This window comes from Nannospalax galili, unplaced genomic scaffold (genome assembly GCF_000622305.1).
Source record: "Nannospalax galili isolate Female #2095 unplaced genomic scaffold, S.galili_v1.0 scaffold668, whole genome shotgun sequence".
Taxonomy (NCBI): Eukaryota; Metazoa; Chordata; class Mammalia; order Rodentia; family Spalacidae; genus Nannospalax; species Nannospalax galili.
This window is the reverse complement of record NW_008358090.1, coordinates 1,650,256-1,676,892: the sequence shown is the minus strand read 5'-3', so window position 1 is coordinate 1,676,892 and position 26,637 is coordinate 1,650,256. Positions and strand designations below refer to the sequence as shown.

Genomic DNA, 26,637 nt, shown 5'->3' with positions numbered 1-26,637 from the left:
TGGATCTCTGTGAGTTCAAGGCCAGCCTGGTCTACATAGTGAGTTCCAGGACAGCTGGGGCTACAGAGAGACCCTGTCTCAAAAAGACCAAAAAAAAAAAAGAAAGAAAGAAGGAAAAGAAAAGGAAGAAAAAAGAAAAGGAAAAAGTGGGTATTGCTCTGGAAGAGGACCTGAGTTTGGTTGTCAGGCAGCTCACAACCACCTGTTATTCCAGCTCTCTTCTGGCTTCCTCCAGGACTGGACTCCTGTCCCTGCTACCGCACCCAGCCAACACACATATACACAGACACATAATTTAAAATAAAATTTTAAGGGGGTTGGAGAGATAGCTCAATGGTTAAGAGTACTGGATGTTCTTGCAGAAGACTCAGGTAAGATCCATTTCCAGTACCCACATGGGGCTAACAACCATCCATAACTCCAGTTTCAGGGGGCCTGACACCCTCTTCTGATCTCCATGGGCACTGCAAGATACTGGTGCACTTACATACATGCAGGCAATATACTCATACACATAAAATAAAAAAAATAAAATTAATAATTAGTGTACTCTGGACTGCCTATATGACTGTGAAATCAGCAGTGACACATTCTCATATCTCTCCTCCTTAAGTGGTGTTCCTCTGTGTTCTCCCAGCCTGCCCTTTCCTCACGTAGAAACTGCTTGCTCTAGCAGCTGGTGTTAGTGAAGCAGCTGCTGAGTCTGCACTGGTCCTCTGTTGGATCTGAGGAACACAGTTCCTGCTTACGTGCTGCAGTGGGGACAACTGACATGTGCCCAACTCACTGTAGTATTATTGTACAGCACCTGATGGGAACTGGGAACCCAGAGGAAGGGGTATCTGGGATGAGAGTCTTCTTTCTTTCTTTTAAAAAAATTGCACTTGGGGCTGGAGAGATGGCTCAGCAGTTAACAACACTTGCCATTCTTCCAGAGGACCCAGGTTGGATTCCCAGCACCCACATGACAGCTAACAACTGTCCATAACTCCAGTTCCAGGGGATCTGACAGCCTCTTCTGTCCTCCTCAGGCATTGCAAGACACAGGTGCACTTATCTACATGCAGGCAATACATGCATACACATAAAATAAAAATAATAAATAAAACATTTAAAAAATAAAAAATTAAAATTAAAAGAATGGAATGCAGTGTTCTGGATGCTTTGCCATTGACTCAGTGTGAGCATCTTGGAATTCTGAATTCCAGAACTGTAAGGTAATAAACCAGTGTTCTTTTAAGCCAATGTTTGGTATAATCCTTTACAGCAGCTACAGGAAACTAATATACTATTAGATGCTTGTAATTCCCATCCCACAAAACAAATGTCTGCAGACATTTCCAAAAATGTCCATGGGGAAGGGACAGATTTGCTCCTGGATGAGAACAATATTTTTTTGTTTTGTGAGACAGCCTCTGGTTATGAGCCAGGCTGTCTCAAAGTTACCATGTTATTCATTGTCCTGCCTCAGCCTCCCAAGTGCTGGGATTATAGATCCCTGTCATCATGCCTGGCTAAACTGCTTTTTCTTTTGTCTTTTTGAGACAGAATCTCCCTGTAGCCCCAGATGGTCTGAACTCACTATGTAGACCAGGCTAGCCTTGAACTCACAGAGATCCACCTGCCTCTGCCTCCCTCAGTGCTGGGATTAAAGACGTGTGCCATCACGCCTGGCTCCCCCTGTTTTTTTTAAGAGAAAGGGACCAGGCTGACTTGCAATTTGCTATGTAGTTGAGGACAACCTTGAACTTAAAAAAAAATTATTTATTTATGCCTGCATGTATGTAAGTGTACCCATGGCATGCAATGCCCTTCAAGGCCAGAAGAGGGGGTCAGATCCCCTGGAACTGGAGTTATGGAGGTTGTTAGCTGCCACATGGGTGCTAGAATTCAAACCCAGGTCTTCTGAAAGAGCAGCTAGTGCTCTTAACCTATGAGCCATCTCTCTAGCCCCAGCCTTGAACTTCTGATCTTCCTGCTTTCATCTTCTAAGTGCTGAGACTGCAGACATGTGCCACCAGAACCAGTGTATATAATGCTGGTGATTGAACCCAGGGTTTCATGTATACTAGGTATGCTTTCTACCTACTGAGCTACATTTTCAGTCCCTAAGCTGACAAACTGTGGCTCTTGTTTGGTTTGGAGGAGTTATTAAAACTTCAAAAATGTTTTATTTTTAAATTTTTTATTACATTTCTCAGCACTTGGGAGGCAAAGGCAGGCAGATCTTTGTGAGTTCAAGGCTAGCCTGGTCTACATAATTCCAGGCCAGCTGGTGCTATAAGGAGATCCTGTTTCTCAAAAAGACCAAAAAAATTTTTTTTGTTACATTTATAGTATGTGTATGTGTGAGAGAGAAAGCGAGCTCCATGGTATGCATTTAGAGGTCAGAGGACAACTTGTAGGGGTTGATTATCTCCTTCAATCATGTGGGTCCCAGGGAAAGAACTCAGGTCATTAGGCTTGGTGGCAAGCACCTTTACCCACTGAGCCATCTTGCTGGCCTACTTTTTTTTTCAAGATTTTATTCATTTGGAGGGGCTGGAGAGATGGCTCCGCAGTTAAGAGCAATGGCTGCTCTTGCAGAGGACCTGAGTTCAATTCCCAGCACCCACATGGTGGCTAACAACTGTCTGTAGCTCCAGTTCCAGGGGATCTGATGCCTTCTTCTGACTTCTGTGGGCATTGCATGACACAGGTGCACTTACATACAGGCAGCAATACACTCATACATACAAAATAAAAAAATAATAAATAAAATATAAAATTATTTTATTTTGCATGTATGAGTGTTTTGACTGTATGTATGTATGTATGCATGTGCATCACATACCTGAAGAAGAGGTTGTTGGATCCCCTGGAACTGGAGTTAGGGATGGTTGTTAGCCAACATCTGAGTGCTGGGAACAGAACTTAGGTCTTCTGCAATAGTAGCAAGTGTTCTTAAGTACTGAGCCATTTCTCCAGACACTTATTTATTTATTTATTTATTCATTCATTCATTCATTTATTTGTGTCTACCTAGGCATGTGTTGTCAGACAACTTGCAGGAGTTGGCTTTCTCCTTCTACCATGTAGGTCTTGGTGATCAAACTCAGGTCATGAGGTTTGTTTTTGGGGTTTTTTGGTGTTTTTTGGTTCTTTTTTTTTTTTTTTTTTTTGATACAGGATCTCCCTGTAGCCCCAGCTGCTGTACTGGAACTCATAGACCAGGCTGGCCTGAACTCACAGAGATCTGCCTGCCTCTGCTTCCCAAATGCTGGGATTAAAGGCATGTGCCACCGCACCTGACCTTTTTTGGTCTTTTTTGAGACAGGGTCTGCCTGTAGCCCCAACTGGCCTGAACTCCCTATGTAGACCAGGCTGGCCTTGAACTCACAGAGATTTGCCTGCATCTGCCACCACACCTGGCTAGGTCACGAGGTTTGAAGGCAAGTACCTTTACCCACTAAATTATCTTGTCAGTCCTGGTTCTTATAAATTCCTTTTGTTCCTAATTCCTAATGTTCCCTGACATTGCAGGCTCTGTAGATCTTTGACTTATCTCTCAGGTTCTGGAATTTCATGATGTCTTTCAGTGTTGTTTTTTTTTTTTTTTTTCTTATTTGGGCCCTTACCACATGAAAATTCATGTCAGTTGAATGGGATTACACACCTGTAATCCCAGCACTCATATTTTCAGGGCTGAACCTCCCTTTCTCTCTCTCTCTCTCTCTCTCTCTCTCTCTCTCTCTCCTCTCTCTCATCTATCTACATATATTCCTTCAGCTTTTATATATACTACCCAATTAGTGCTTTGATAATTTGCTCCCTCCATTTTATTTACTTCATTTTTTTTATTTTTAAAATTTATTTTTACTTTATGTGTATGAGTGTATTGCCTGCATGTGTGTGAGTGCACCCATGTTGTGCAATGCCTTGGAGGTCAGAAGAGGGCTTCGGATTCCGTGGGCCATGTGGGCCATGTGGGTGCTGGGAATCAAGCCTGGGTCCTCTGCAAGGGTAGTCAGTGCTCTTAACTGCTGAGCCATCTTGCCAGCCCCTATTTTCTGGATTTTTTTTTTTTTTTTGAGAACTGTCTCCCCATAGTCCCAGCTGGCCTGGAATTTTATATGTAGACTAGGCTGGCTTTGATCTTATGGGGATCTGCCTGCCTCTTCGCCAGAGTGCTGAGATTAAAGGCATGTGCCACCATACCTATCATTTAGGTTTTTTAAAAATTTCTATTTATTGGGGCTGGAGGGATGGCTCAGCAGTTAAGAGCACTGGCTACACTTGCAGACAACCCAAGTTCGGTTATCAGCACCCACATGGCAGCTAACAACTGTCCATAGCTCCAGTTCCAGGAGATCTGATGCCCTCTTCTGACCACCTAGGGCATTGAACACATGTGATGCATATACACACATCAGGCAAAATGCTCATACACATAAAATAAAAATAAATTTAAAAAAATTTCTATTTATTATTTTTATTTTATGTGTATGGGTATATTGCCTGCATGTATGTAAGTGCATCCATGTCCTGCAATACCTGCAGAGATCAGAAGAGGGCATTGGAATCCCTGGAACTGGATTACAGATGGTTGTTAGCTGCCATGTGGGTGCTGGGAACTGAACCCAGGTCCTCTGCAAGAATAGCTAGTGCTCTTAACTTCTGACCCATCACTCCAGTCCAGTATCTTTTTGGGGGTCATGGGGAACAGGGTGCAAGGTATCTCACTATGTAGCCCTGGCCAGCCTGGAACTCACAAAATAGAGCAGGCTGGCTTGAACTAGCGATCTTCCTGCTTCTGCCTCCCTAGTGCTGATATTGAAAGCATGGGACACCACGTCCAGCTATTTTTTATTTTATTTTATTTATCATCATCATCATCATTATTATTATTATTAGTAGTAGTAGTAGTAGTAGTATTTTGGTCTTTTTGAGACAGGGTCTCCCTGTAGCTCCAGCTGTCCTGGAACTCACTATGTAGACCAGGCTGGCCTTGAACTGGGAATTGAACCCAGGTCCTCTGCAAGAGCAGTCAGTGCTTTTAACCACTGAGTCATCTCCCCAGCTGTCTTCCTATTTTTAATTTTTACTTATTTGTATCTTATGAGTGTTTTGCAAGCATGTATGTAAGTGTACCACATGCATGCAGTGCTTGTGGAGGCCAGAAGAGGACATCAGATCCCCTGGAACTGAAGCTATGGATGGTCGTTCGCCACCATGTGAGGGCTGGAGACTAAACCGAAGTCCTCTGCAAGAACAGCAAGTGCTCTTAACTGCTGAGCAATTTTTCCAGTCCCCTATTTTGCTAGTGAATTTTTATTCTTGTGAGGGTTTGTTTGCTTTTTGTTTTTGTTTGTATAACACAGGTTGCCTAGAAATTGTACATAGCTGGGGTGACCTTCAACTCCTGCTCCTCTTGCCTCTGCCTCCTGAGTGCTGGGATTACAGACATGAGTCATGGCACCAGATTTTTATTATATTTTAAATAATTTCCAAATTTATTTCCTGTTTTGTTTGGCTTTGGTTTTTTGAGACAGGTCTCTCTGTAGTCCCAGCTGGCTCAAAACTCATTATGTAGACAAAGCTGGCCTTGATCTCACAGAGATCTGCCTGCCTCTGCCTCCTGAGTACCTGGCCAAATGTGTGTGTGTGTGTGTGTGTGTGTGTGTGTGTGTGTGTGTTTAAAATATCACTGATTTAACATTTTATTTGTTTTTTTATATTTTATTTGTTTTTATGTTTATGAGTGTATTACCTGCATGTAAGTGAGTGCACCCATGTTGTGCAATGCCGTGGAGGTCAGAAGAGGGCTTCGGGATTCCCCTGGAACTGGAGTTAAGGACAATTTGTAGCTGCCATGTGGGTGCTGGGAATCGAACCCCGGTCCCCTGCAAGATCAGTCAGTGCTCTTAACCGCTGAGCCATCTCTCCAGCCCCTTAATTATTATTTTTTAATATTTTTATTTCATGTGTATGAGTGTATTGCCTGTATGTAGGTAATTGTACCTGTGTTGTGAAATGCCTGTGGAGGACAGAAGGGCCAGTTCCCCTGGAACTGGAGTTACAGGCAGTTGTTAGCTGCCATATGGGTGCTGGGATTCAAACCCGGGTCTTCTGCAAGAACAGCCAGTGTTCTTAACCACTGAGCCATCTCTCCAGCCCCCTTGTTTGTTTTTTATTTAATCTAGGTTGGTTTTGAAGTCATAGCCCACCATCCTTCAGCTTCCAAAAGTTGTGTGTATGTATGTGTTTGTATATGTGTATTCATGTGTGTGCATGCCTCTGTCACAGTGGGTATGTAGACGTTAGAAGACAACCTCAATGTCAGTCTTCATCTTCCACTTGTTTAAGACAGGGTCTCTTTGTTGTTAGAAGCACCAGGTTAGTTGGACTGAGAGTTTCTATGGATTCTCCTGTCTTTGCCCCCAAGCACTGGGATTACAAGGACATGTAACCACACTCAGCTTTGTTATCATTATCATTATTATGTGTATGATGTGGATATAGGTGTGAGTGTAGGTACATTTGTGGAGGTCAGAGGACAATTTCAGGAGTTGGTTTTCTCCTTCCACTGTGGGTTTGATACTATCTAGGGCTTCAGGAACAAGTTTGTTGTGTCTGACAAAGAATTAAAAGGCAGGAAAGAGCTGGCCATGGTGGTGCCTTTAATCTCAGTGCTCGGGAGGCAGAAGCAGGAGGATCTCTGTGAGTTCAAGGCCACCCTTGTCTACATAGGGAGTTCCAGGCCAACCAGAGCTACACAGTGAGACCTTGTCTCAAAAAAAACAAAACAAAACAAAAATAATAAAAATAAAATAAAGGGAGCCAGGCTTGGGGGCACAGCCTTTAATTCCAGCACTCCAGAGGCAGAGGCAGGTGGATCTCTGTGAGTTCAAGGCCAGTTTGGTCTATATAGCAAGTTCCAGGCCAGCTGGGGCTACATGGAGACTCAAAAACACCAAAAAAAGAAAAAAAAAAAAAAAAAAAAAAAAAAAAAAAAAAAAAAAAAAAAAAAAGCGTACTTTTGGGCTCTGGCCAGCATCTGAAAGAAAAGATAGAAAATAAATAGTTATGGTTTTCTAAGTTAGAATTCAGGCAGGCATACCCAACTGAACCCCACGATAGCTCCCAGGGAATGCATGAGGGGCAGGAAATCTGAGAAGGAAAATATATCATCTTAAACTGAATGGTTTTCCTAGGTGGTCCCCAAGCCAGGTCCTTGACCTGCCCTCTCAAGGGATTAATCCTTAAGGGAAGAAACAAGGGCATGTCTCCACCTAGAGGTAGATTCCTTTTTTTACGGATTCCAGGGATTGAATTCAGGTCCTCAGGCTTACAAGGTAAGTACTTTTTCTTGCCAAGCCATCTTACCTGGATTCTAAGCATTTTATAGACTGAGCTAGCTCCCCATCTCCTTCAAGAGCTTTTTCTTATTTTGTGGTTGTTATTGCTGTGCAAGGATTCTTATATCATTGAGAACATTTCTGTGAAGTTCTTCCAGCTTCCCTTTATTCTCTCAATCTGTTGGTCATGGTCTATTTTTCTTTCTGCAAGCTCTCCTCATGAGTCTGTGGATTAAGTGTTTGCATGTAGGCTTTACCATAGCTGTCACACAGCAGCCTACATAACCATTCTGTAGCTCTGCGTGCTGACTGCTCTGCTGTCACTGTGCCACTGCCATTGTGCTGCTGTTTCTTTGTGTTACCAACTCAGTTTACTAAAAGCAGGCAGGAAAAGATCCCTAGAGAGAAGCCTTTTACTGAGTCTAAAGTGGCAACACGAGGGCAGGCAGCATAGGAAAGTGAGTTTCTCCCAAAGGCTCACTGAGCCTGAACAGCCTGCTTTTACAGCTGACAAAGGGTGTTTGTACCAATCAGAGCCTTGTCTCTTTAATACCAGTCACAGCACTCCTTCTGGATCATCAGGAGAAGTGCTCTCCTTTGGCCTAGGTGAAAATGGCTGCAGGTTCATCTAGAGTTCATAGAGGCTTGTGATAACTAAAAGTCTGGTGTAAACTGTTTTAAACGGCCCTGGCTAAGGCTGTGCCTTTAGGTGCATGAGAAATGAGCTTTGATCACTGTATTGTTTTCTCAAACTAATAAATAAAATATTTTTTAAAAAGGGGGGGTTGGAGAGATGGCTCAGTGGTTAAGAACACTGCCTGTTCTTGCAGAAGACCAGGGTTCAAATGACATGGGTGCACTTATATGCAGGCATAACACTCATACACATAAAATAAAAACTAATAAAATATTTTTAAAAAAGATGAGCCAGGTGTGGTGGCACATGCCTTTAATCCCAGCACTTGGGAGGCAGAGGCAGGTGGATCTTTGTGAGTTTGAGGCCAGCCTGGTCTACATAGCGAGTTCAAGGACAGCTGGGGCTACAGGGAGACCCTGTCTCAAAAAGAAAAAAAAAAAAAAGAAAGAAAAAAAAAAGATGGCAGGTGCTGGCAGAAGGGCATACAGTTGGGTGTTTCACTGACAGTCCTTTTATTAAAGGCATCCAGAGTAGCAAGGAGTCCAACAGCTGCTAATTAGGGAGTCACACTGCCCCATTCTCCAAAGTCTGCTATTTGTGGAAACTTGAATTGACTGCTTACCTTTAAAACCCAAAGAACTTACTATTAACATTTAATAGTCATTTTTAACAAATTTTAACAATACTTAACAGCTGCCCAGTTCTCCAGGGAGCGGTGAATTTCCCTCATCTGTCTGAAGATGACATCTGTATGCAGCCCAGTCCAGCCGGTATGATGACCCAACTCTTACAAATGAGTAAGTTATAATCTTCAGTGAGCCAACCTAGCTCAAAAAGAACATAAATACCAGAACTGGGGTTTCAAAGCCCATGTCTGTCTGATACTGACTCCAGGCTCACAATATATTGCCTCTTTAAAAGAAAGGCTCTGATCTGGACCTACCTTCCTTCATCAGAAAGACAAGGAGGGGACCCCCTAACAGCTGAGGAGATCTGAAGCCTCAGGATTTACCGCTATCCATTCATGCATGCTTGGGTGCTAGGATGGATGTGTCCTACTACAAAAGAACCTAAGTCAAGTCCCTTCTCCAGCAAGACTGGATGAGAAGGCCAGACGGAATCTTTTCTGATAGGGATTCAGTTAGCTGGAACCCAAAAGTGATGTGAGAGACTTCTGGGGCTGTAGAGCTGTGGGTTCCTGGATTTGCCAGGCGTGGTGGCGCAGGCTTTTAATCTGAGCACTTGGGAAGCAAAGGCAGGCGGATCTTTGTGAGTACGCGGCCGGCCTGGTCTACATAGTGAGTTCCAGGCTAGCTGGGGCTACAGGAAGACCTTGTCTCAAATAGACAAAAAAAAAGGTACTGGATTCATTTTTTTGCTTAATTACTTATATATGTACTTTTTGGTGCTGGGAAGGAAACTCAAAGCCTTATTCACGCTAGGAAAGCACTCTGCCTTTAAACTATATCCCCTAGGACGTCCAGGTAAAATTTTGGATTTCATATAAGGCATATAATACGTACAAGCATGGCCCGCCCCTATTTGAGCGATAGACTAACGCTCTGGTTTATTGGAAACACTGGCTGCCCTGTGCTTACTCCAGCGACTCTAAACCTACGACTGAGGAAAGGCAAGGCAATCCGTCCGCACGGTTCTCCGAGTCCGCTCACAAGTGACAGTGCACCGGGCCGCAGCCCACCATTCCAGACCGCAACAGGCGGGGTTGGAAATCCCGACGCGCACTTCCGCCAGGCGGGGCGGTTGCCCGGAGGGGCGGTGACGTTGCCGGAAGGGGCGGGTCCGCTGGGCGCCAGGCCGCGCCGTGCCGCGCCGGCCTGGAGGGGGCCCGGAGCCCGGCCATGGCGGCGGCGGCTAGCGCCGAGGGGCGGCGCGCGGCCCTAGAAGCGGCGGCGGCGGCGGCCCCCGAGCGCGGCGGCGTGAGCTGCGTGCTGTGCTGCGGGGATCTGGAGGCCACGGCGCTGGGCCGCTGCGACCACCCGGTGTGCTACCGCTGTTCCACCAAGATGCGGGTGCTGTGCGAGCAGCGCTACTGCGCGGTCTGCCGCGAGGAGCTGCGCCAGGTGCGCCGGCGGGGCGCGCCGCAGGGTCGTGGAGGGCTCCTGACGACTTTGCCTTCCCGGTGTCCGGCCGTGGCCTGGAGGTGCAGGGTCCTAACTGAGGAGGCCCCGGGGGCCGCCGGGGTGGGGTCGGAGCGCCGGGCCTTCGGTGGCTGGGAAGCTAGGAGGCGACTGAGTGGAGCAGGAGGAGCGATGCCTGTGGGACCTCTAGCCTGGGGATCTTCCCCTGTGACCTGGCCGGAGAAAGGGCAGGGCCAGGTCAAGCCCCTGTCTGTGTTCTTTTCTCGGGGGTCGTCACTGAGGTGGAGGAGACAGCCAGGGGTAGTCTCCAGAGACTGTCCTGGAAGCTGACTGCTCTGGAAAAAACGAGGGTGAAACTGGACGTTTCCAGCCCAGCTGGGCTTCTGGGCCTCTCTGGTTGAGTCAGCTCCTGAGACACGCGGTTCCCTTCGTAGATTGGGACCTGACTCCCAGGTGCTTGGCAGTCCACAATGTTAGGAAGTTTCCCTCTTCCTTGTAGTTACAGCTTTGGGGCTTCCCTGGAAAGGCTAGGGATGTTTTGGACTCTGTCTAGACTTGGAAACCCAGGGGAAGGTCAGAGGGCGCATGGAGCTTTCCCTCACGCTCCAGCGATGCCAGCAGCTGGCGGGGAGCATCCAGTTGGACCTCCCTTGGTTTGCTGCCCTTAGAAATCTGTTTGCATCCAGCATTGTGAAATTCCCCTGCTTGGTTTATGGGAGGCTTCAGCTAGTAACATCTGCCAGCGAGTCTCACTTTCCTGTTCTTAGAAGTGATGCAGAGACGGCAGTGCTGAAGAATAGGTTCTTCCCTTTCTTTTCTTGATATTTATGTGAAAGGAGCCAGAGAGATGCAGGAATCCATGAGCATTTCCTCGGCATCTTAAGTGTCTGTACCGTACTGGGGAAAAGCAACTGGAGGTAATGTCAGTCTGTAATGTGGTGGAAGGAGCCAGACCCTAACTGGTTGAGAGCTGGATCTGGGATGGAGGAACATTGTGGGATGCTTTCTGGCTGGTGGCTTACTCAGAGGGCCCCTCCTGGCCTTACTGCCAGTCTCACATAAAATGATGGAACACTCAAACACTCAGGTTTCCCAACACACCTATAACTTCCTTCCAGAAAGGAAGATGTGGAGATCTTCACATAGGAAGCCCTAACCTGGGCTTTGGGTCTCATTAAGGAAGTGAGTGAACACCCACATATGCCAGCTCTTGCCAGTGTCTGTCTCCCTCATGCCTTGTGGGCCCCACACCCTACAAGAACTCTGTGTCAGAGGCTGTTGACATGAGCTGTCCTGTATCAGCCTATGAATATGCCGTGTCCATGCCCTAAATCTCACAGTGACCATTGGTCCCTGCTCTTGCCTTATCCACTCATTGTGGAACTAAGTCTGAAAACTAGAAGGGATGTGTGCTGAATTGCTGTGTGGAATAGTCCAACTTCCTTTACTGGGTGACTCTACACCTTGATCTTCCTTATTTAGGCATCCAAGTAGGAGCTGGGGGTAGCAGAGAGTCAACGCACAATCTGGACTTTGTAGCTGGTTCTCAGCACAGAAGCTTAGGTAGGCTGCCATCTGATAGCAGGTGGTAGAAGCAGTAGACAATGCTGATTCAGTAGTCTGAGTAGTGGAGAGCCCTGTGTTCAATCTTCAGCACTCTAAGAGAGAGACAGACACACAAACACAGCATGTTGATCTCCCACCACTAAAGAGGTTCTTGTCTTCCTTTGAACACATCTCTTTTTTGAGCCATTTTCTTCAGTTACTATTTTGCTCCCTACCTTGTCCTGTCTCTGGACAGGCCACACCCCCACCCATAAGCAGGAAGTGGGAGGGGAGTGCCACAGGCCAGCCCAGGGTTACGCCAAGGCCCAGGTCAGCAGGCAGGATCTGATGACTCAGGCAGTATTTTTCTTTTGTGAATACCTTCTCTGTCATCCATCGTCCTGGCATTTTGTTTTTTCTTTTTTTTTTGAGAAAGGGTCTTTCTATGTAGTTCTGGCAGGCCTGAACATCACTATATAAACCAGGGTAGCCTTGAGCTCACAGAGATCAATCTGCCTCTGCCCCTCAAGTGCTGGGGTTAAAGGCATGTGCACCAGGAAACCCTGCCTTTCTTAAAAAGAAAAAGAAAAAAATATATATATAGAGAGAGAGAGATTATATATATGTTTATTTACTTATTTATATATGTATGAGTGCCTGCATGTATGTAAGTGCACCTGTGTCATTGGGTGTCCAAGGAGGTCAGAAGAGGGCATCAAATTCCCTGGTGCTGGAGTTATGGACAGTTGGTTAGCTGCTGTGTGGGTGCTGGATCCTCTGCAAGAGCAGCCAGTGCCTGGCCTTTCTAAAGTTAGCACTGTTTCTGTCCCTGAGCTCCCTGGAGGTCTGGATTCTCCAGGTGGCCCTTGGGAATGACCCTTAGATGCCCCTGTTGTATTCCCTCCCCTTCCTGAGGCCTGGCCTTACTTTTATTTATTTATTTATTTATTTTTGAGAGGGGGTCTTCTGTAGCCCCAGCAGACTTGGAACTTGCTGTGTAGAACAGGTTGGCCTTGATGTCACAGAGATCCACCTGCCTCTGCCTCCCTAGCACAGATTTATTAAACGGTGCACCACCACATCCACCACACCCAACCACCACACACTTTTTTTTTTTTTAAAGAAGGAAAGGTTTATTCTGGCTCATGGTTGAGGGATATAGTCCATCACAGCAGTCAAGGCATGGGAGCAAGAGTGTGAGGCAGTTGGTCACATTGCATCCCCAGCCAGGAAGCAGAGAGAGGTGAATGGTGGTGTTCTCTCTTCAGTTAAACCTCTCTGGAAACAACTTCACGGACATGCCCAGAGGTCTCTCCTAGGTGATTCTAAATCCAGTCAAGTTGATGATCAAGATTACCCTTCACACTCTCCCTTTGCTAGAACTCTCAGAAACCCTGAAGTAATCCCATTACCACTCATGGTGCCCAGGTCCTGCCCTAGGGAAGGAACTTGCTGAGCCTCAGGTGAGCCCAAATCAACCTGTTACCCTCCAACATGGGCTCTGGTTTCATTCCACCTCCGTGTGCTGTTCCTCACATCTGAGCTCTTACCCCAGATTCAAGCACCAGCCTTATTTCTTCAGAGTCTCATGGCTTCACATGGTACACCACACTTTTGTTTTTTGGTCTTTTTGAGACAGGGTCTCCCTGTAGCCCCAGCTGTCCTGGAACTCACTATGTAGACCAGGCTGCCCTTGAACTCACAGAGATCCTCCTGCCTCTGCCTCCCAAGTGCTGGGATTAAAGGCATGTGCCACCACGCCCAGCCATACCACATTTTTAATGCTTGTTGTCTAACCTCTCTTATGTCCTCTATTGAGCACCCATTTTATGTTGGGAGTGAGGAATAGCAAGGCCCCAGGCAGACACTCCCACTGCTGGGGACTTGGGGAGGGGTCATGGTCCTGAGCAGGCCTCTCAGCCTCTTCTGGGACTGGGCCGCCCATCCCGTAGCACTCCCCCCATACCCCTAACCCTGAATCATATGCTGCATAGCCCACACAGAGGCTTCCCAGAATAGCTCAACCTCACATCCAGGATTGGGCCTAAGCTTTGTCCTCAGACCATGACCCTTTCCAAGGTTGATCTAGGATTTTTGTCTCTCTGACTCCAGGCAGATTATCTTCCCCCTTGCCTCCATGTTTTCTTTTCCCACCTGGCCTCACTGGTATGTCCCTAAGGAGGGAGGGTCTTGCTAGTTAGATTCCCTAACATGGCCACTGTACTCTTGTTCCTATTCTTATCCAACCAGTTGCCTCACCCTTTATTTGGGACACTCCAGGTAGCCCTGCTGTGTCATCACCTGCGCAGCCAGTCTCAACGAAGTCCTGGTCTCCCTATCTGAGGAGGGGCCCATCTTTCTGCTCCAGCTGGTCTTTAGACCCAACGCATCTAGTCTTCATCCTACAGTGCCCCTTTCCTAAACCTGTTCCTATATTTCATCCCTTTATGAACCAACTTTATGTCTTCTTCCCTATCTCTCAGGCTGGCCCAGGTGTGGCAGCCTAGGTCACCCCAACCAGACTACTCAGGAGAGATAAACATCCCTGGGCCCTGCTGGCCCTCTGTTTCTGAGTGCTTGGTAGATTCTCACCCTATTCCCCATCCAGACTTATCTCAGAGGCCCCTTGACACCACCCCTGCCCTACAGTTGCTGCTCATGTTTCTTGGGTTTTTGGGTTTTTTTTTTTTTTTTAAGCTCAGTGGCACAAGGTAAAGCAGGTCTGATTTTAGTGCTCTCTTAGCCCAGTCCTCTGGCACCCAGCTAGGCCGTTTGTGAGGAACACTATTGGGCTCCTGATCCCACTTGTCCCAGGCCATGTGCTTTCTCCTTGCCTCTCCTTTGTGCCCAGCTGCTCTTGGCCTCAGGTTGTTCAAGAGACATCTTGCTGGCAAGCAATAAGCCAGTATGCTTAGGGCATGGATACATAAGACAGAGAGTAGTGAGGACAATTGAGCCACTCTCCTCACCATGTCCTAGCACTGGCTGCCCAGCAGAGGTATCTAGGGACTGTGCCCACAGCTCCAAAGTAGATAGGCCTCCTCAGTGAAAGCCTGAGATGCCACTCAGCGTGGATCCAAGTGCACAGCTGAGAGAGGTCCCTGGAGCTGGTGGCAGTGATGGGGGTGTCTCTGGCACGGCTTCCTCTGGGGAAGGAAGTTGTTCCTCCGCTGCGTCTGTTGGGCTTGGATGCTTTTTGGCAGCCTCTGGGAGTTTCTTCAGATTGCTCTTCTGCCCGCCCTGGAGGAACTGAGTTGGGGGGTGGCTGTGCCTGATGGTGGTATGCCTCTTTGTGTTCAGGAGCTCTCAAGCTCTGTGTCCCAGCAGCATTCTGAGTGGCTTATGACCCTCTGCTCCTACCTGGGTCTGGGCTAGAAAGGCACCCTTAAGAGTGACTGGGGCAAGATTCATGAAAAGAAACTAGCGCAAAGCCTAGGAATCTTGTCCACATTTGGGCCCTGGAGAGGAGCTGCCAGGGAGTAAGAAGGCTGAGGACCCATGGTGGGGCAGCAGAGCCCCTGTGAGGAATCCCTACTGTGCCTCTTTGTGATTTGGGCCTTTAGGGAAGGTACAGCTGTGACTGCCAATTGAAGATGGTCTTGAAACCTAGTATGATAGTATATACTTGTGATCCTAGCACTGGAAGCAGAGACAGGATTGCTGTAAATTTGAGGTCAGCCTAGTCTACATTGTGAGTTCCAGGTTGGTGGCCCTGTCTACAGAGCAAGAACTTGTCTCAAAAAAAAAAAAGTTAGTCTTAAGTCAGGTATGGTGGTGTACTCCTGTAATCCACTTGGGAGGTGGAGGCAGGGAGGATCAGGAATTCAAAGCCAACCTTGATTATATAGCATGTTGGAGACAAGCCTAGGATCCATGAAACTCTTGTCTCAAGAAACCAAAATAAATACATAAATGAAGATGTTTTGGGAGTACAGCTACTTCCAAGATGCCCACTTGAGTTGGGCATGTAGCACCAGATGGACAGGAAGTTTATCCTGCCTGGCCTTGCCAGTTATGACAATGGGAGGGAAGGCCTACTGGGCTACTGCTAATGTGCCCCCCTCCCCAGAAGGGGTGTTGCTAAACCATGGAGCCTCCCTGGGCTCCTGATAAAGGCTAGGTGAAGGATGCCAGTCTATGTGCCATTTCCAAGTATATCATGGCAAAGCAGAGCTGAGCTCTTCCTGGCTCTCCCCTAGCTCTAGAGAACCAGTTTTAGTCACCCTGTTGCTGAGGCCCTCTGTAGGCCCTGAGTATGGGTAGGGCTCACTGTCCTTGGTCAGTTCTGAGTCCTCAAGCTCTGACTCAAAAAAAAAGGGGGGGGGGCTCCTTGGCTAAGCTTGAAAATAACAAGTGACCTTGATACAGCCTTTCCCAAGGCAGGGATGCCCTGAGATGTACTGGAAAGGCCTCACCTAATCTCAAGGCTGAGCTCAAGTGTGTGACCAGTGCCAGACATGGGGCAGTGGTGGAGTTAGATAGTTGTGTGACTTGAACCAGAGAGGTATGGTAGAGAGGGTCATGGTGGAGTTGGGGGCACTGCTAGTCATCACCATGGGAGCCTCTTGAAGAGAAGCAGCAGCCCTGGAGGATACCAGGGAAGGCCTGCCACATTGGGGACCCTGGGACAGGGATCTGGACCTCTGATCATAGAGCATCTGGAGGAGTGGGGCAGGTCAGCAGCCTTGCCCCCAATCCTACAGGAAGGGACAAGAGAAGGATCTTGTGGTAGTCAGGCTCTAACAAGTGCTGGACACCCCTAAGATCACCCTGCTGTGTACTTTCTAGATAGAAAGGTAGAGTTTTCACTCCAGTGACTGCCGTGTGTGTGTGTGTGTGTGTGTGTGTGTGTGTGTGTGACCCGAGAGAGATAGAGATAGAGAGAGAGAGAGAGAGAGAGAGAGAGAGAGAGAGAGAGAGAGAGAGAGAGAGAGAGAGAGAAAATATGAGACCGAGCCGAGACCCCTGGGCTTCAAATAGCCCACAACAGGCAGGAGCCATGGGGCTATGACTAGAGTGGTCATGTTCAGGTGCCAGTCCTCCTGTGGGAGCCCCTTTCTGAGAGACAGACCAACCCCAGACCTTGATGTAAGGTTACCTGACAGCTGCCAGGGAACATTTGTTCTTTCCTTAGCTGCTGCATGGAATGAATCCTTCTACCCCACACCATCCTATGAAAGCTGTTTTGTAATCAGCATTATTCCCCATGCCCACAGTTTGTTCCCTGGCCCTGCCCCTCTAAAGTAGTTCTGGGTGGAGCTGTAGACAGACCAACCCCAGACCTTGATGTAAGGTTACCTGACAGCTGCCAGGGAACATTTGTTCTTTCCTTAGCTGCTGCATGGAATGAATCCTTCTACCCCACACCATCCTATGAAAGCTGTTTTGTAATCAGCATTATTCCCCATGCCCACAGTTTGTTCCCTGGCCCTGCCCCTCTAAAGTAGTTCTGGGTGGAGCTGTGGGTGACTACAGCCTACAGAAACTGAGGCTGCCCCCTGGTGGAGAGTCTGGAGGTCATGGGGCGCTTGAGATGAGAAGCAGCCTCAGTGACTGCTGCTGGTTTAGGACTGTGAGGACTCCTCTTCTGTCTCTGCTTGTCTTTGGCCATCCCACCCAGGTCCTGCTCACCATTTTATCTCTCCAGGTGGTCTTTGGGAAGAAGCTCCCTGTCTTTGCCATGATCCCCATCCACCAGCTCCAACATGAAAAGAAATATGACATCTACTTTGCAGATGGAAAGGTGTTCGCATTGTACAGGTGAGGGGTCCTCAGCTGGAGGAGCTGGAGCTGCTCTGTATCCATGTGACACCTTAAGAGTCAGGAGTAGGGGAATATATGGTTCTAGAAACCTCAGGGCCAGGTCTTCCTTGGGTCTGCTGTGTGATGTTGGGTGGGATGTCTCTCTTCCTAGACCTCAGGCTCCTCTTATGGGACAGGGAGCTCCTGCCTCCCTGTCAGGGTGGTAGAGGGAGAGTGACCTTTGCTTTCTTAGCCTTTTGAGGGGCACAAGAGTATTCAAACAGGTTCTTGGCTCAAGATCCCCAAATCCAGAAGGGGTGTGGTTGTCACAGGGGTGCTCTCCTCATGTACCCAGAGCCAGAACCACAGACTTGGACCTATAACCCTGTGTCATCTCCCTGGGTGGGGGCCTGGCATGTGGCTTGGCTCTAAGGAGCAATGCTGAGAGAGCCCAGCATAGTGGGTGACTCTGGTGTTTTCCCAGGCAGCTGTTGCAGCATGAGTGCCCACGGTGCCCCCAGCTGCCACCTTTCAGCCTCTTCGGGGACCTGGAGCAGCACATGCGGAAGCAGCACGAGTTGTTCTGCTGCAAGTTGTGCCTCAAGCACCTAAAGGTGCGCCTTCCCTGGGGAAGGGGTGGAGGTCCTGCCTTCACTGAACCTCCAGAAACTACAAGGCCCCCATAGAACATTAAACTGCTTATAACCAGGCAAGGAAGGGCTCCCAGTGATTCAAGGGTCCTCCAGGTTTTGGCGGGCTCCAGGGCAGAGCTGACACCATCAGGGCTCTCTCCTTGTTCTTGCTGCTCCACTGGGAAGTGAGGAGGTTTGGGAACTCCCACCCTGTTCCCAGCCCAGTGTTCTCTGCAGATCTTCACCTACGAGCGCAAGTGGTATTCACGCAAGGACCTAGCTCGGCACCGCATGCAGGGTGACCCTGATGACACATCCCACCGGGGACATCCACTCTGTAAATTCTGTGATGAGCGCTACCTGGACAACGACGAGCTGCTCAAGCACCTGCGCCGGGACCACTACTTCTGCCACTTCTGTGACTCTGATGGAGCCCAGGACTACTATAGGTGGGTAGGCCAGGGTTGCTGCAAGGATTGGGGTCTGAGACTTCTGTGGGTGGGGGGGATCTGGGATGTTGCAGGGGGTATAGAAGTGACCATCTCTCAGGACTTTTTTGGGAGCTAGCTGGTAGTGCGGTAGGTGATCTAAATCCTGCCTGTCTGCTAGTGATTATGCATACCTGCGTGAGCACTTCCGGGAGAAGCACTTCTTGTGTGAGGAGGGCCGCTGCAGCACTGAGCAGTTCACCCATGCCTTTCGCACCGAGATTGACCTCAAGGCTCACAAAACAGCATGCCACAGCCGAAGCCGTGCCGAGGCACGCCAGAACCGTCAGATTGACCTTCAGTTTAGCTTTGCTCCGAGGCACTCACGCAGGAGTGAGGGTGAGCCAGGTGCCCACAGGATCAGCCTGGCTTGGGTACTAGGGTCTTCTACAGTGTCTTTCTGTGGGAACCTGCTCCCCAGTCCTCATACCGTTCTTGGGCAATACAGGAGGCACTAAGCCTCCATCTCTTCACCCATCCCTTGCCCTGAGCACCTGAACCAAGTAACAACCAGGAGCTTCTTGCCTACCTCTGGAGTCCCTGGAGAATTTCTTTTCCTCAGGAAGCTGTCACTGAGGTCTACTCTGTATACCCTACCTCTAAGGACATGCCCCTGTCTTTGCACTGTTTGCCTTGGCTGGGCACCAGTTCATAGAGGTCACAGCTGGTTTGTACTCTGTAGTGTCTGGGTTTATCTTGGGGTTCATAGGCTGTGGGGGTGGGGGGAAGCTTCTGCCATCCAGGCGAGAGCACTGGCTTTAGTATGGCCTGGACAGTAGGATTTTCAGACCCACTGCCCTGTCAAGGCCCGGGACAGTGACAGGCTGTGTGCTGACCACAGGGGTCGTCAGTGGTGAGGACTACGAGGAAGTGGACAGGTACAACCGCCAGGGCAGAGCTGGCCGGGCCAGTGGGCGTGGAGCCCAGCAGAACCGCCGGGGAAGCTGGAGGTACAAGAGGTGGGAGGATTTGCATACCACTGACATTCTTCTGGCACCACCCCCAGGCGGTAGCGGCCATCAGCAGTGAAGCTGGGAATAGGCATGAGGTCAGGGGGCTCCAGCCAGAGCTCCAGGGTCCTGAGGGTGGCAATAGTGTCTGCTCAGCAAGTAGAAAGGTCTTGCTTCTCCATTTAGTGCTAGCCAGAGACACCACAACCTGAGAGAGGAAGGTCACTCAAGAGCTGGGTACAGTTGTGTTGGGAAGTACCCACAAAGCAGGCATGGTCCCAGGCTGCAGTGGGGACTGGGCCCAGACACTGCCCATCTGTGGCTGTTCCCTTGGTCCTTACCCAGCCTGATGTCCCCTCCCACCCCCCCATTCCAGGGAAGAAGAGGACCGAGAGGTAGCAGCTGCCATCCGGGCTTCTGTGGCTGCTCAACAGCAAGAGGAGATTCGCAGGAATGAGGACCGGGAAGAGGGTGGCAGACCCAAGAAAGAGGAAACAGCAGCCCGAGGGCCTGAAGAGCCTCGTGGTTCCTGGCGCCTGCCCCGGGCTCAGGGAGAAGGCCCAGGTAAGGTAGTCCCACCTGCTGGCAGCTCTGTTTGGACCTTGTGGAGCTACCATCTCATAGAACATCTCACATTCCCCAACCCCACCCCCGCATCCTTACCTGAGCTCATCTCATGTCTTGTAGGCCCCAAGGAAACCTCAACAAATGGTCCTGTAAGCCAAGAAGCCTTCTCAGTCACAGGCCCAGGCCCAGTGGCTGCCCCAACAAAGTATGTATGGGAACTGGGAGGAGGGTGTGGTGCCTACAGTGGACAGGGGCATAGCTCGGGCCAGGGCCTGGTGAGCCACTGACTACCTCTTCTCTCCTTGGACCCAGCATTCTTCCAGTGCCCACCCCTAAGCTCAAGGATGAAGACTTCCCCAGTCTCTGTGCCTCTACTTCCTCCTCCTGCACAGCCTCTACCCCAGGCTCTGTGGGGCTGGCCCTGGCCTATCCTGGTCCTACCAGGGGCAGGAACACCTTTCAGGAAGAGGACTTCCCTGCCTTGGTTTCCTCAGCACCCAAGCCCAGCAATGCCCCCTCCAGCCTCATCTCAGCTTGGAATAGCAGCTGCAGCAAGAAAGGGAACCCACCCACCCCAGGAGCCCAGGCTGTAGTCAGTGGCAGCCAGCACTCCCGGAAGGCAGGGAAGGGGAACAGGGGTGGTCGAAAGGGTGGCCCATCCCCAGTGGCTGAGGAGGAGGGTGGTGGCCTTACTGTACAGGAGCTGCGGAATGTGCCCACCACAGTAGCTGTTTCTTCCTTGCTGGCACCAGCCTCTACCCAGAGCTCCACTAAAGTCAGCAAGAAGAAGAAGGCGGGCTCTGAGAAGCCTGGGGCCACCCCATCTCCGCACCTGCCCCCTGATCATAGTGCAAAGCCCTCTGGGGTTGAGCAGGTCCCTGAAGCCCCTTTGAGCAAAGCTGAAGTACCAGTAATCATTGTCGTCAATGGACACTCAGAGGGGCCGGCCCTGACACGAAATACCCCTAAGGAACCCCCAGGGCTCCCAAGGCCCCTGGGACCTCTTCCCTGCCCCACACCCCAGGAAGACTTCCCAGCACTTGGAGGCCCTTGCCCACCCAGGATGCCTCCTCCCCCAGGTATGTGTACCCAGCACCAGTGGGTTCCTTAAATTTCTGAGAAGTGGTAGGGTACTAGTGTCAGGAGCTCCAGGCCAAGGCAGGTGGCTAGCTCAAGATGGGGGTGTGAGATAGACTTTCCAGGTATCCCAGGAGGATGCCTATGTACTGCTACCCAAATATTTCAACAGCCTGGGCCCAGTCTGGATCCAGGTACCACCTTGAAGCAGCACAGTTAACAACTGCTTCATAGCATCTCATAGGGCTGAGGGCACATGAGTTTTCATAGGCCAGGTGTCTTATGGTGAGCCTACCTGAGGGGAAGTGGGGAAAAGTGGTGATGGGCCTGCTAGGGGGCAGGATGTGGGCAGAGGCCAACCCAGTTGGCTAGACAGCCACAGAAAAGTGGGTCAGTGAGGGCCACATTCAGGGTCTTGTGTCACCCTACAGGCTTTAACACCGTGGTGCTCCTGAAGGGCACACCGCCCCCACCCCTGCCCCCACCAGGCCTGGTGCCTCCTGTTAGCAAACCACCCCCTGGCTTCTCCAACCTCCTGCCTAGCCCCCACCCAGCCTGTGTCCCCAGTCCCACGACCACCATGAAAGCGTAAGTGGGGTAGCCTGACCTGCCATTGAGGGCTGGTGGAAGGGTGCCACCCAAGCTACTCTAAAGTCTCAAGCCTCTTCTTCTGACCTCAGGCCCCGACTGACACCCACACCACGAGCCTACTTAGTTCCTGAGAACTTCCGGGAGAGGAACCTACAGCTCATCCAGTCTATCAAGGACTTCTTGCAGAGTGATGAGGCCTGCTTCAGCAAGTTTAAGAGCCATTCGGGGGAGTTCAGACAGGTGAGGCGGACACAGGGTTGGAGAGGCCAGCTTGCCTTTACCCAGAGTGAGAGTGACTGGTTGTGGCTCTCTGGGTGACAGGGAATGATCTCTGCGGCCCAGTACTACAAAAGCTGCAGAGACCTACTCGGGGAGAACTTTCAGAAGATCTTCAGTGAGCTGTTGGTGCTCCTGCCAGACACAGCTAAACAACAGGAGCTGCTGTCTGCACACACTAACTTCTACAGTCGTGAGAAACCTCCCAGCTCCAAGTCCAAGAAGAACAAGAAGAGTGCATGGCAGACCAGCACCCAACAGGTGGGCCTGGACTGCTGTGTGTGCCCCACCTGCCAGCAAGTACTGGCACATGGTGACGTCAGCAGCCATCAGGCACTGCACGCCGCCCGGGACGATGACTTCCCTTCCCTTCAAGCCATTGCCAGGATCATTACGTAGCTGCTGCTGGTGAGGGTAGGAGCTGTCCCACCCGAGCACCTCCTTTTTCCTTCCTCTTCTCAGCTGCCAGGCAGCTAGGTAGAGCCCTGGGGAGGCTCAGGCCTCCTGGATAGCCAGGTCAGTCAGGAGGTCATCAAGAAGGTCTTCCCTGTGCACCATCACACATAAGTTCTGTCCCCTGCTTGGCAGAGGGCCAGTCTTGGTTTGTATTCATTCTTGTGATTTTGAAATGTGCCAGGGAAAGGAAGGGCTGGGATGCAGGGACCTGAGCCTGTGGTCACAGCCAGAGGCCACAGTGGCCCAAAATGGGCCCTCTTGAGTCCAGCCTGCAGCCCCAAAGCTGACAGCTGCAGGTCCACTGGTGCTGGAGTCAGATGTCAAGTGTGTTGTGTAAACAATTGGCTGTTCCATAATTTGAGAATGTTCCAGATTAAAAAGACACCAAATTGTGTTACTTGAAGTTCAGTCTTTTTATGAGACAAACTAAATCAGATCTCAAACTGCCTCTGACCTTTTATAAGACAGTTTATCTTCAAATAAATTTATTTTGCAGTACTGCACATAGCTGGTGTCCTGAGCATCTCTGCCTGAGTGAACAGGAAGTTGGGGCACTCGAACTCATCATAGGTCATACAGGGTCAGCCAGGATGGAAGGAGACCTGGAGAGATGGCTGAGCAACCAGGGTTTGCTTGCAAGAAGAGGATGCCAACTCTGTGTCCCACATGGAGCTCTGGCACTGCCCAGCTTTCCAGGAACAAACCTGGCCAACCAACACTTGAGTACCTATGAAACTACCTTTCAAGAATGGGGTATAGACCAGTAATTTGGCCCAGTGGATATTTAATGCCAAACCTGATGACTTGAGTTTGATCCCCATAAACCACATGGTGGAAGGAGAGAATCAACTCCTACAGGTTGTCCTCTGACCTCCACATGCATACACACATGCGCACAAAGTTTAAAAACAAATTACAGGGGGCTGGAGAGATGGCTCAGCAGTTAAGAACACTGACTGTTCTTGCAGAAGACCTGGGTTTGAATCCCAGCACCCACATGGCAGCTAACAACTGTCTGTAACTCCAGTTCCAGGGGATCCAACAGCCTCTTCCATCTTCCGCGGGCATTGCACGATATGGGTGCACTTACCTACGTGCAGGCAATACATGCATACACATAAAATAAAAATAAAAACAAATTACAGCCAGGCGTGGTGACGCATGCCTTTAGTCCCAGCACTCAGGAGGCAGAGGCAGGCGGATCTCTGAGTTCCAAGCCCCCCTGGTCTACACAGTGAGTTCCAGGACAGCTGGGGCTACAGGGAGACCCTGTCTCAAAAAGACCCCCCCCCCCAAAAAAAAGCCAAATAATAATAATAATAGGACTGGAGAGATGGCTCAGAGGTTAAGAGCACTGGCTGCTCTTACAGAGGACCTGGGATTCCAGCACCTACATGGTGGTTATCCATCTGTAACTCCAGTTTTGGGGGAACTCCAGTTTCATGGTACACAACACCGTCTTCTGACCTCTGTAAGGCCTTGCATAGTATGAGTGCACTTAAATATATGTAAGCAATACATTCATACACATAAAAGTAATGAATTTTTTTTGTCTTTTTTTTTTTTTTGAGACAGGGTCTCCCTATAGCCTTAGCTGGCCGGGAACTCACTATATAGACCAGGCTGGCCTTGAACTCATAGAGATCCAGCTGCCTCTGCCTCCCAAGTGCTGGGATTAAAGGTGTGCACCACTATGCCCAGCAAAAATAATAAATTTTTTTAAAAAACACATTAAAACTAAAAAAAAAATTTTTTTTTTTTTTTGAAGCAGTGTCTCCCTGTAGCCCCAGCTGACCTGGAACTCACTATGTAGACTACAGTGGCCTTGAACTCACAGAGATCCACCTGCCTCTGCCTTCCGAGTGCTGGGACTACAGGCATGCACCACCATGCCCGGCTCAAAACTTCAAAAATTTTAAAAAATAAAAGGGCTCAGCACTGGCTGCTCTTGCAGAGGACTTGGGTTTGATTCTCAGTGTGCACATGGTAAATCACAACCATCTGTAACTCAAGTTTCAAGGGATCCATCGCCCTCTTCTGGCCTCTGCAGGCATTGCATAATATGGGTGCACTTACATGCAATCAATAGACGTAAGATATAAATAAAATTTAAAGCTGGGTGTGGTGGTGCACTTGGAGAAGCCAGGGGGTGGTTTAGTCTTTTTTAATCCCAGCACTTGGGAGGCAGAGGCAGGCCGATCTCTATGAGTTTGAGGCCAGCCTGGTCTAGTCTACATAGCAAGTTCTAGGCCAGCTGGGGCTACAGGAAGACCCTGTCTCAAAAAGACAAAAAAATCTTTTTTAAATGGTGTACACCTTTAATCCCAGTGGAGGCAGGAAGATTTTTGAAATTGAGGCCAGCCTGGCCTACGTAGCCAGTTCCAGGCCAGGTGAGGCTGAAGACTATAGGGAAACCCTGTCAACTCTGTCTCAAAAAGAAAAAAAGATAAAGGGTAAGTGAGGATGGGAGAGTACCCCTAGCATTTCAGAGCCTGCTCAGTCTGGTTCCATTAGTGATCCATTAGGGGAGCATAGTTGTGTGGTCTGTCTCCAGAACCTGGGAATCCACCTCCCTACCTACTCCTGAATTCTGAGTCCCAAAGCCCTGAGATGACAACTCCTTACACAGGACGGATAGGTAAAAAATTATTCCAGAAGGGGATGGAGAGATGGCTGTATTTAAGAGTACTTGCTGTTCTTGCAGAGGACCAGGGTTCCCGGCACCCACATGGTGGCTCTTAACCATAGATGACTCTAGTTCCAGGGGCTCTGACACCCTCTTCTGGCCTCTGCAGGCACCGCATACATGTGCACATACAGACATGTAGGCAAAACACTCAAACTTAATCATGGTCAATGCATTTATAGTCTTTATTGTAAAGAAGTTGCAGTTGTAACATGGGACACTGAAAATACACAATCACGGATTGTTCTTTCAGAAGGGGGAGAGATCTATATATACAAAAATTGTAAACATGTTCACTTAATAGATTCACACATAATTGGTCTATGCTACAACAAACAGGGTTGTCATTCAACTGCAACTCCAGAGGGAGGCATTTTATCTGAAAGAATGAGATATGGCAACGCTTTTGGTTTTGAATTGATGTGAAAAGCCAGCTTTGAGCAATGCAAGAGTAGTCGGCTACACACAGGGACCCCCACCTGGTCTGGGCCTTAAAAGGGGGTAGAGGACAGGGTGAGAGGAACTGGTTCAGGAGGTCAAGGTTAAGCCATTTGTAGGAATGACTCTCCAGTGGCACCATAGGCTGATAGGACCTTTAGTCCTCTTCTTGTAAAAGGCTTGTCTTGCCTGGCACTCAGGTACCCAGTTGTCAAACTCCTCCCTTCAGAAGTTCTTACTGAAAGGCTGGTGCCCAGATCCACAGTTGTTTGTGTCATTCTGGCCAGAACCCATCCACAGTTGGGTAGGGGGGTCACACAGAGAGGGGCAGCTTATGGGGCACTATGAAACCTGAAGACTTGATCACAGTCACAACATAGACAGGGCCAGGCTGCTCTAGTGAGCCTGCAAGAGGAAGTGGAGAAAGGCTCTGGGCAGGGTGGATCACCATGATAGGAGCCAGTAGAGTCCTGGCCCACAGGGACATGGGATAGAGAACAAGGGTACCGCCCATCTCAGGGTACAGTTAATGTCCCTGTCTCTGGTCCCAAGAAGCCCCTGCACCTTGTCCTAGAATGCAGTTGGACTTCTGACTCCAGAGTGGACAGGTGAGCCCCAAGTTGGATGGCCCATGAAGGGAATGCCTCTCCCAGGCTAGTCTACTCCAGATGGTTCTGTCTTCTCAAGACCTTAGGCTTGGGACCTGGGGCTGGGGAAAATTTGTGGGGAAAGTCCAGTCACCCCAGTGAGGCTAATTCCCTTGAATCCAGAGGCCCATAATGGCCACCTCCGTCTCTGGCACTGGGACGGTAGGACCGGAGGGAGGTCCCAGAAGGCCTTGAGGCCTGTGATGGTGGGGTGGCCTTCCATCCCTGGTGTAAGCCTAACAGCCACTAGTAGGCAGGCACCTGGTACCCTTTGGGGCTGGTGTCCAGGGTCTCGGTGAAGGGCGGACTCTGGTAGGTTTCTGTGCCTTCCACACCGCTGCCTACTGGGTAACCCGGGTAGGCCTGTGCAGCCCCAGCGCCCAGCTGATCCGTGGCAAAGAGAGACATGTCGGTGCCCAGGCGGAATCGCTGTAGGGCCTTCACGGTGAGAGCCACCTGCACAAAGGCG

General features: G+C 49.6%; 3 protein-coding genes across 5 annotated transcripts in view; 1 reads left to right on the top strand and 2 right to left on the bottom strand.

Annotated features, from left to right (window-relative positions):
* Positions 1–9,835, bottom strand: part of Npw (neuropeptide W) — a 16,174-nt gene extending 6,339 nt beyond the window's left edge. The window contains exon 1 of the mRNA XM_008856269.3: positions 9,718–9,835. Coding sequence (XP_008854491.1) covers positions 9,718–9,835 — 118 coding nt within the window. The remainder of the gene's footprint in view (positions 1–9,717) is intronic.
* Znf598 (zinc finger protein 598) lies at positions 9,777–22,907 on the top strand. Of its 2 annotated transcripts, none has more exons than XM_029557744.1 (12): positions 9,777–10,055; positions 17,266–17,378; positions 17,845–17,974; positions 18,230–18,441; positions 18,602–18,819; positions 19,322–19,430; positions 19,807–19,994; positions 20,118–20,202; positions 20,310–21,076; positions 21,506–21,662; positions 21,755–21,905; positions 21,987–22,907. In XM_029557744.1, exons 1-12 carry the CDS (start codon positions 9,834–9,836, stop codon positions 22,338–22,340), a joined length of 2,706 nt encoding a protein of 901 aa, XP_029413604.1. In that variant the 5' UTR covers positions 9,777–9,833; the 3' UTR covers positions 22,341–22,907. The 2 variants fall into 2 exon arrangements, with proteins under 2 accessions (XP_029413604.1, XP_008854460.1); XM_008856238.3 differs by having other exon boundaries at positions 19,322–19,439.
* A 2,337-nt stretch (positions 22,908–25,244) lies between these two features.
* The window catches only part of Syngr3 (synaptogyrin 3), a 4,916-nt gene continuing 3,523 nt past the window's right edge, over positions 25,245–26,637 (bottom strand). For both annotated transcript variants that reach the window (XM_008856234.1, XM_008856235.1), the window contains exon 4: positions 25,245–26,624. In XM_008856234.1, coding sequence (XP_008854456.1) covers positions 26,415–26,624 — 210 coding nt within the window. In that variant the 3' untranslated portion in view covers positions 25,245–26,414. The remainder of the gene's footprint in view (positions 26,625–26,637) is intronic.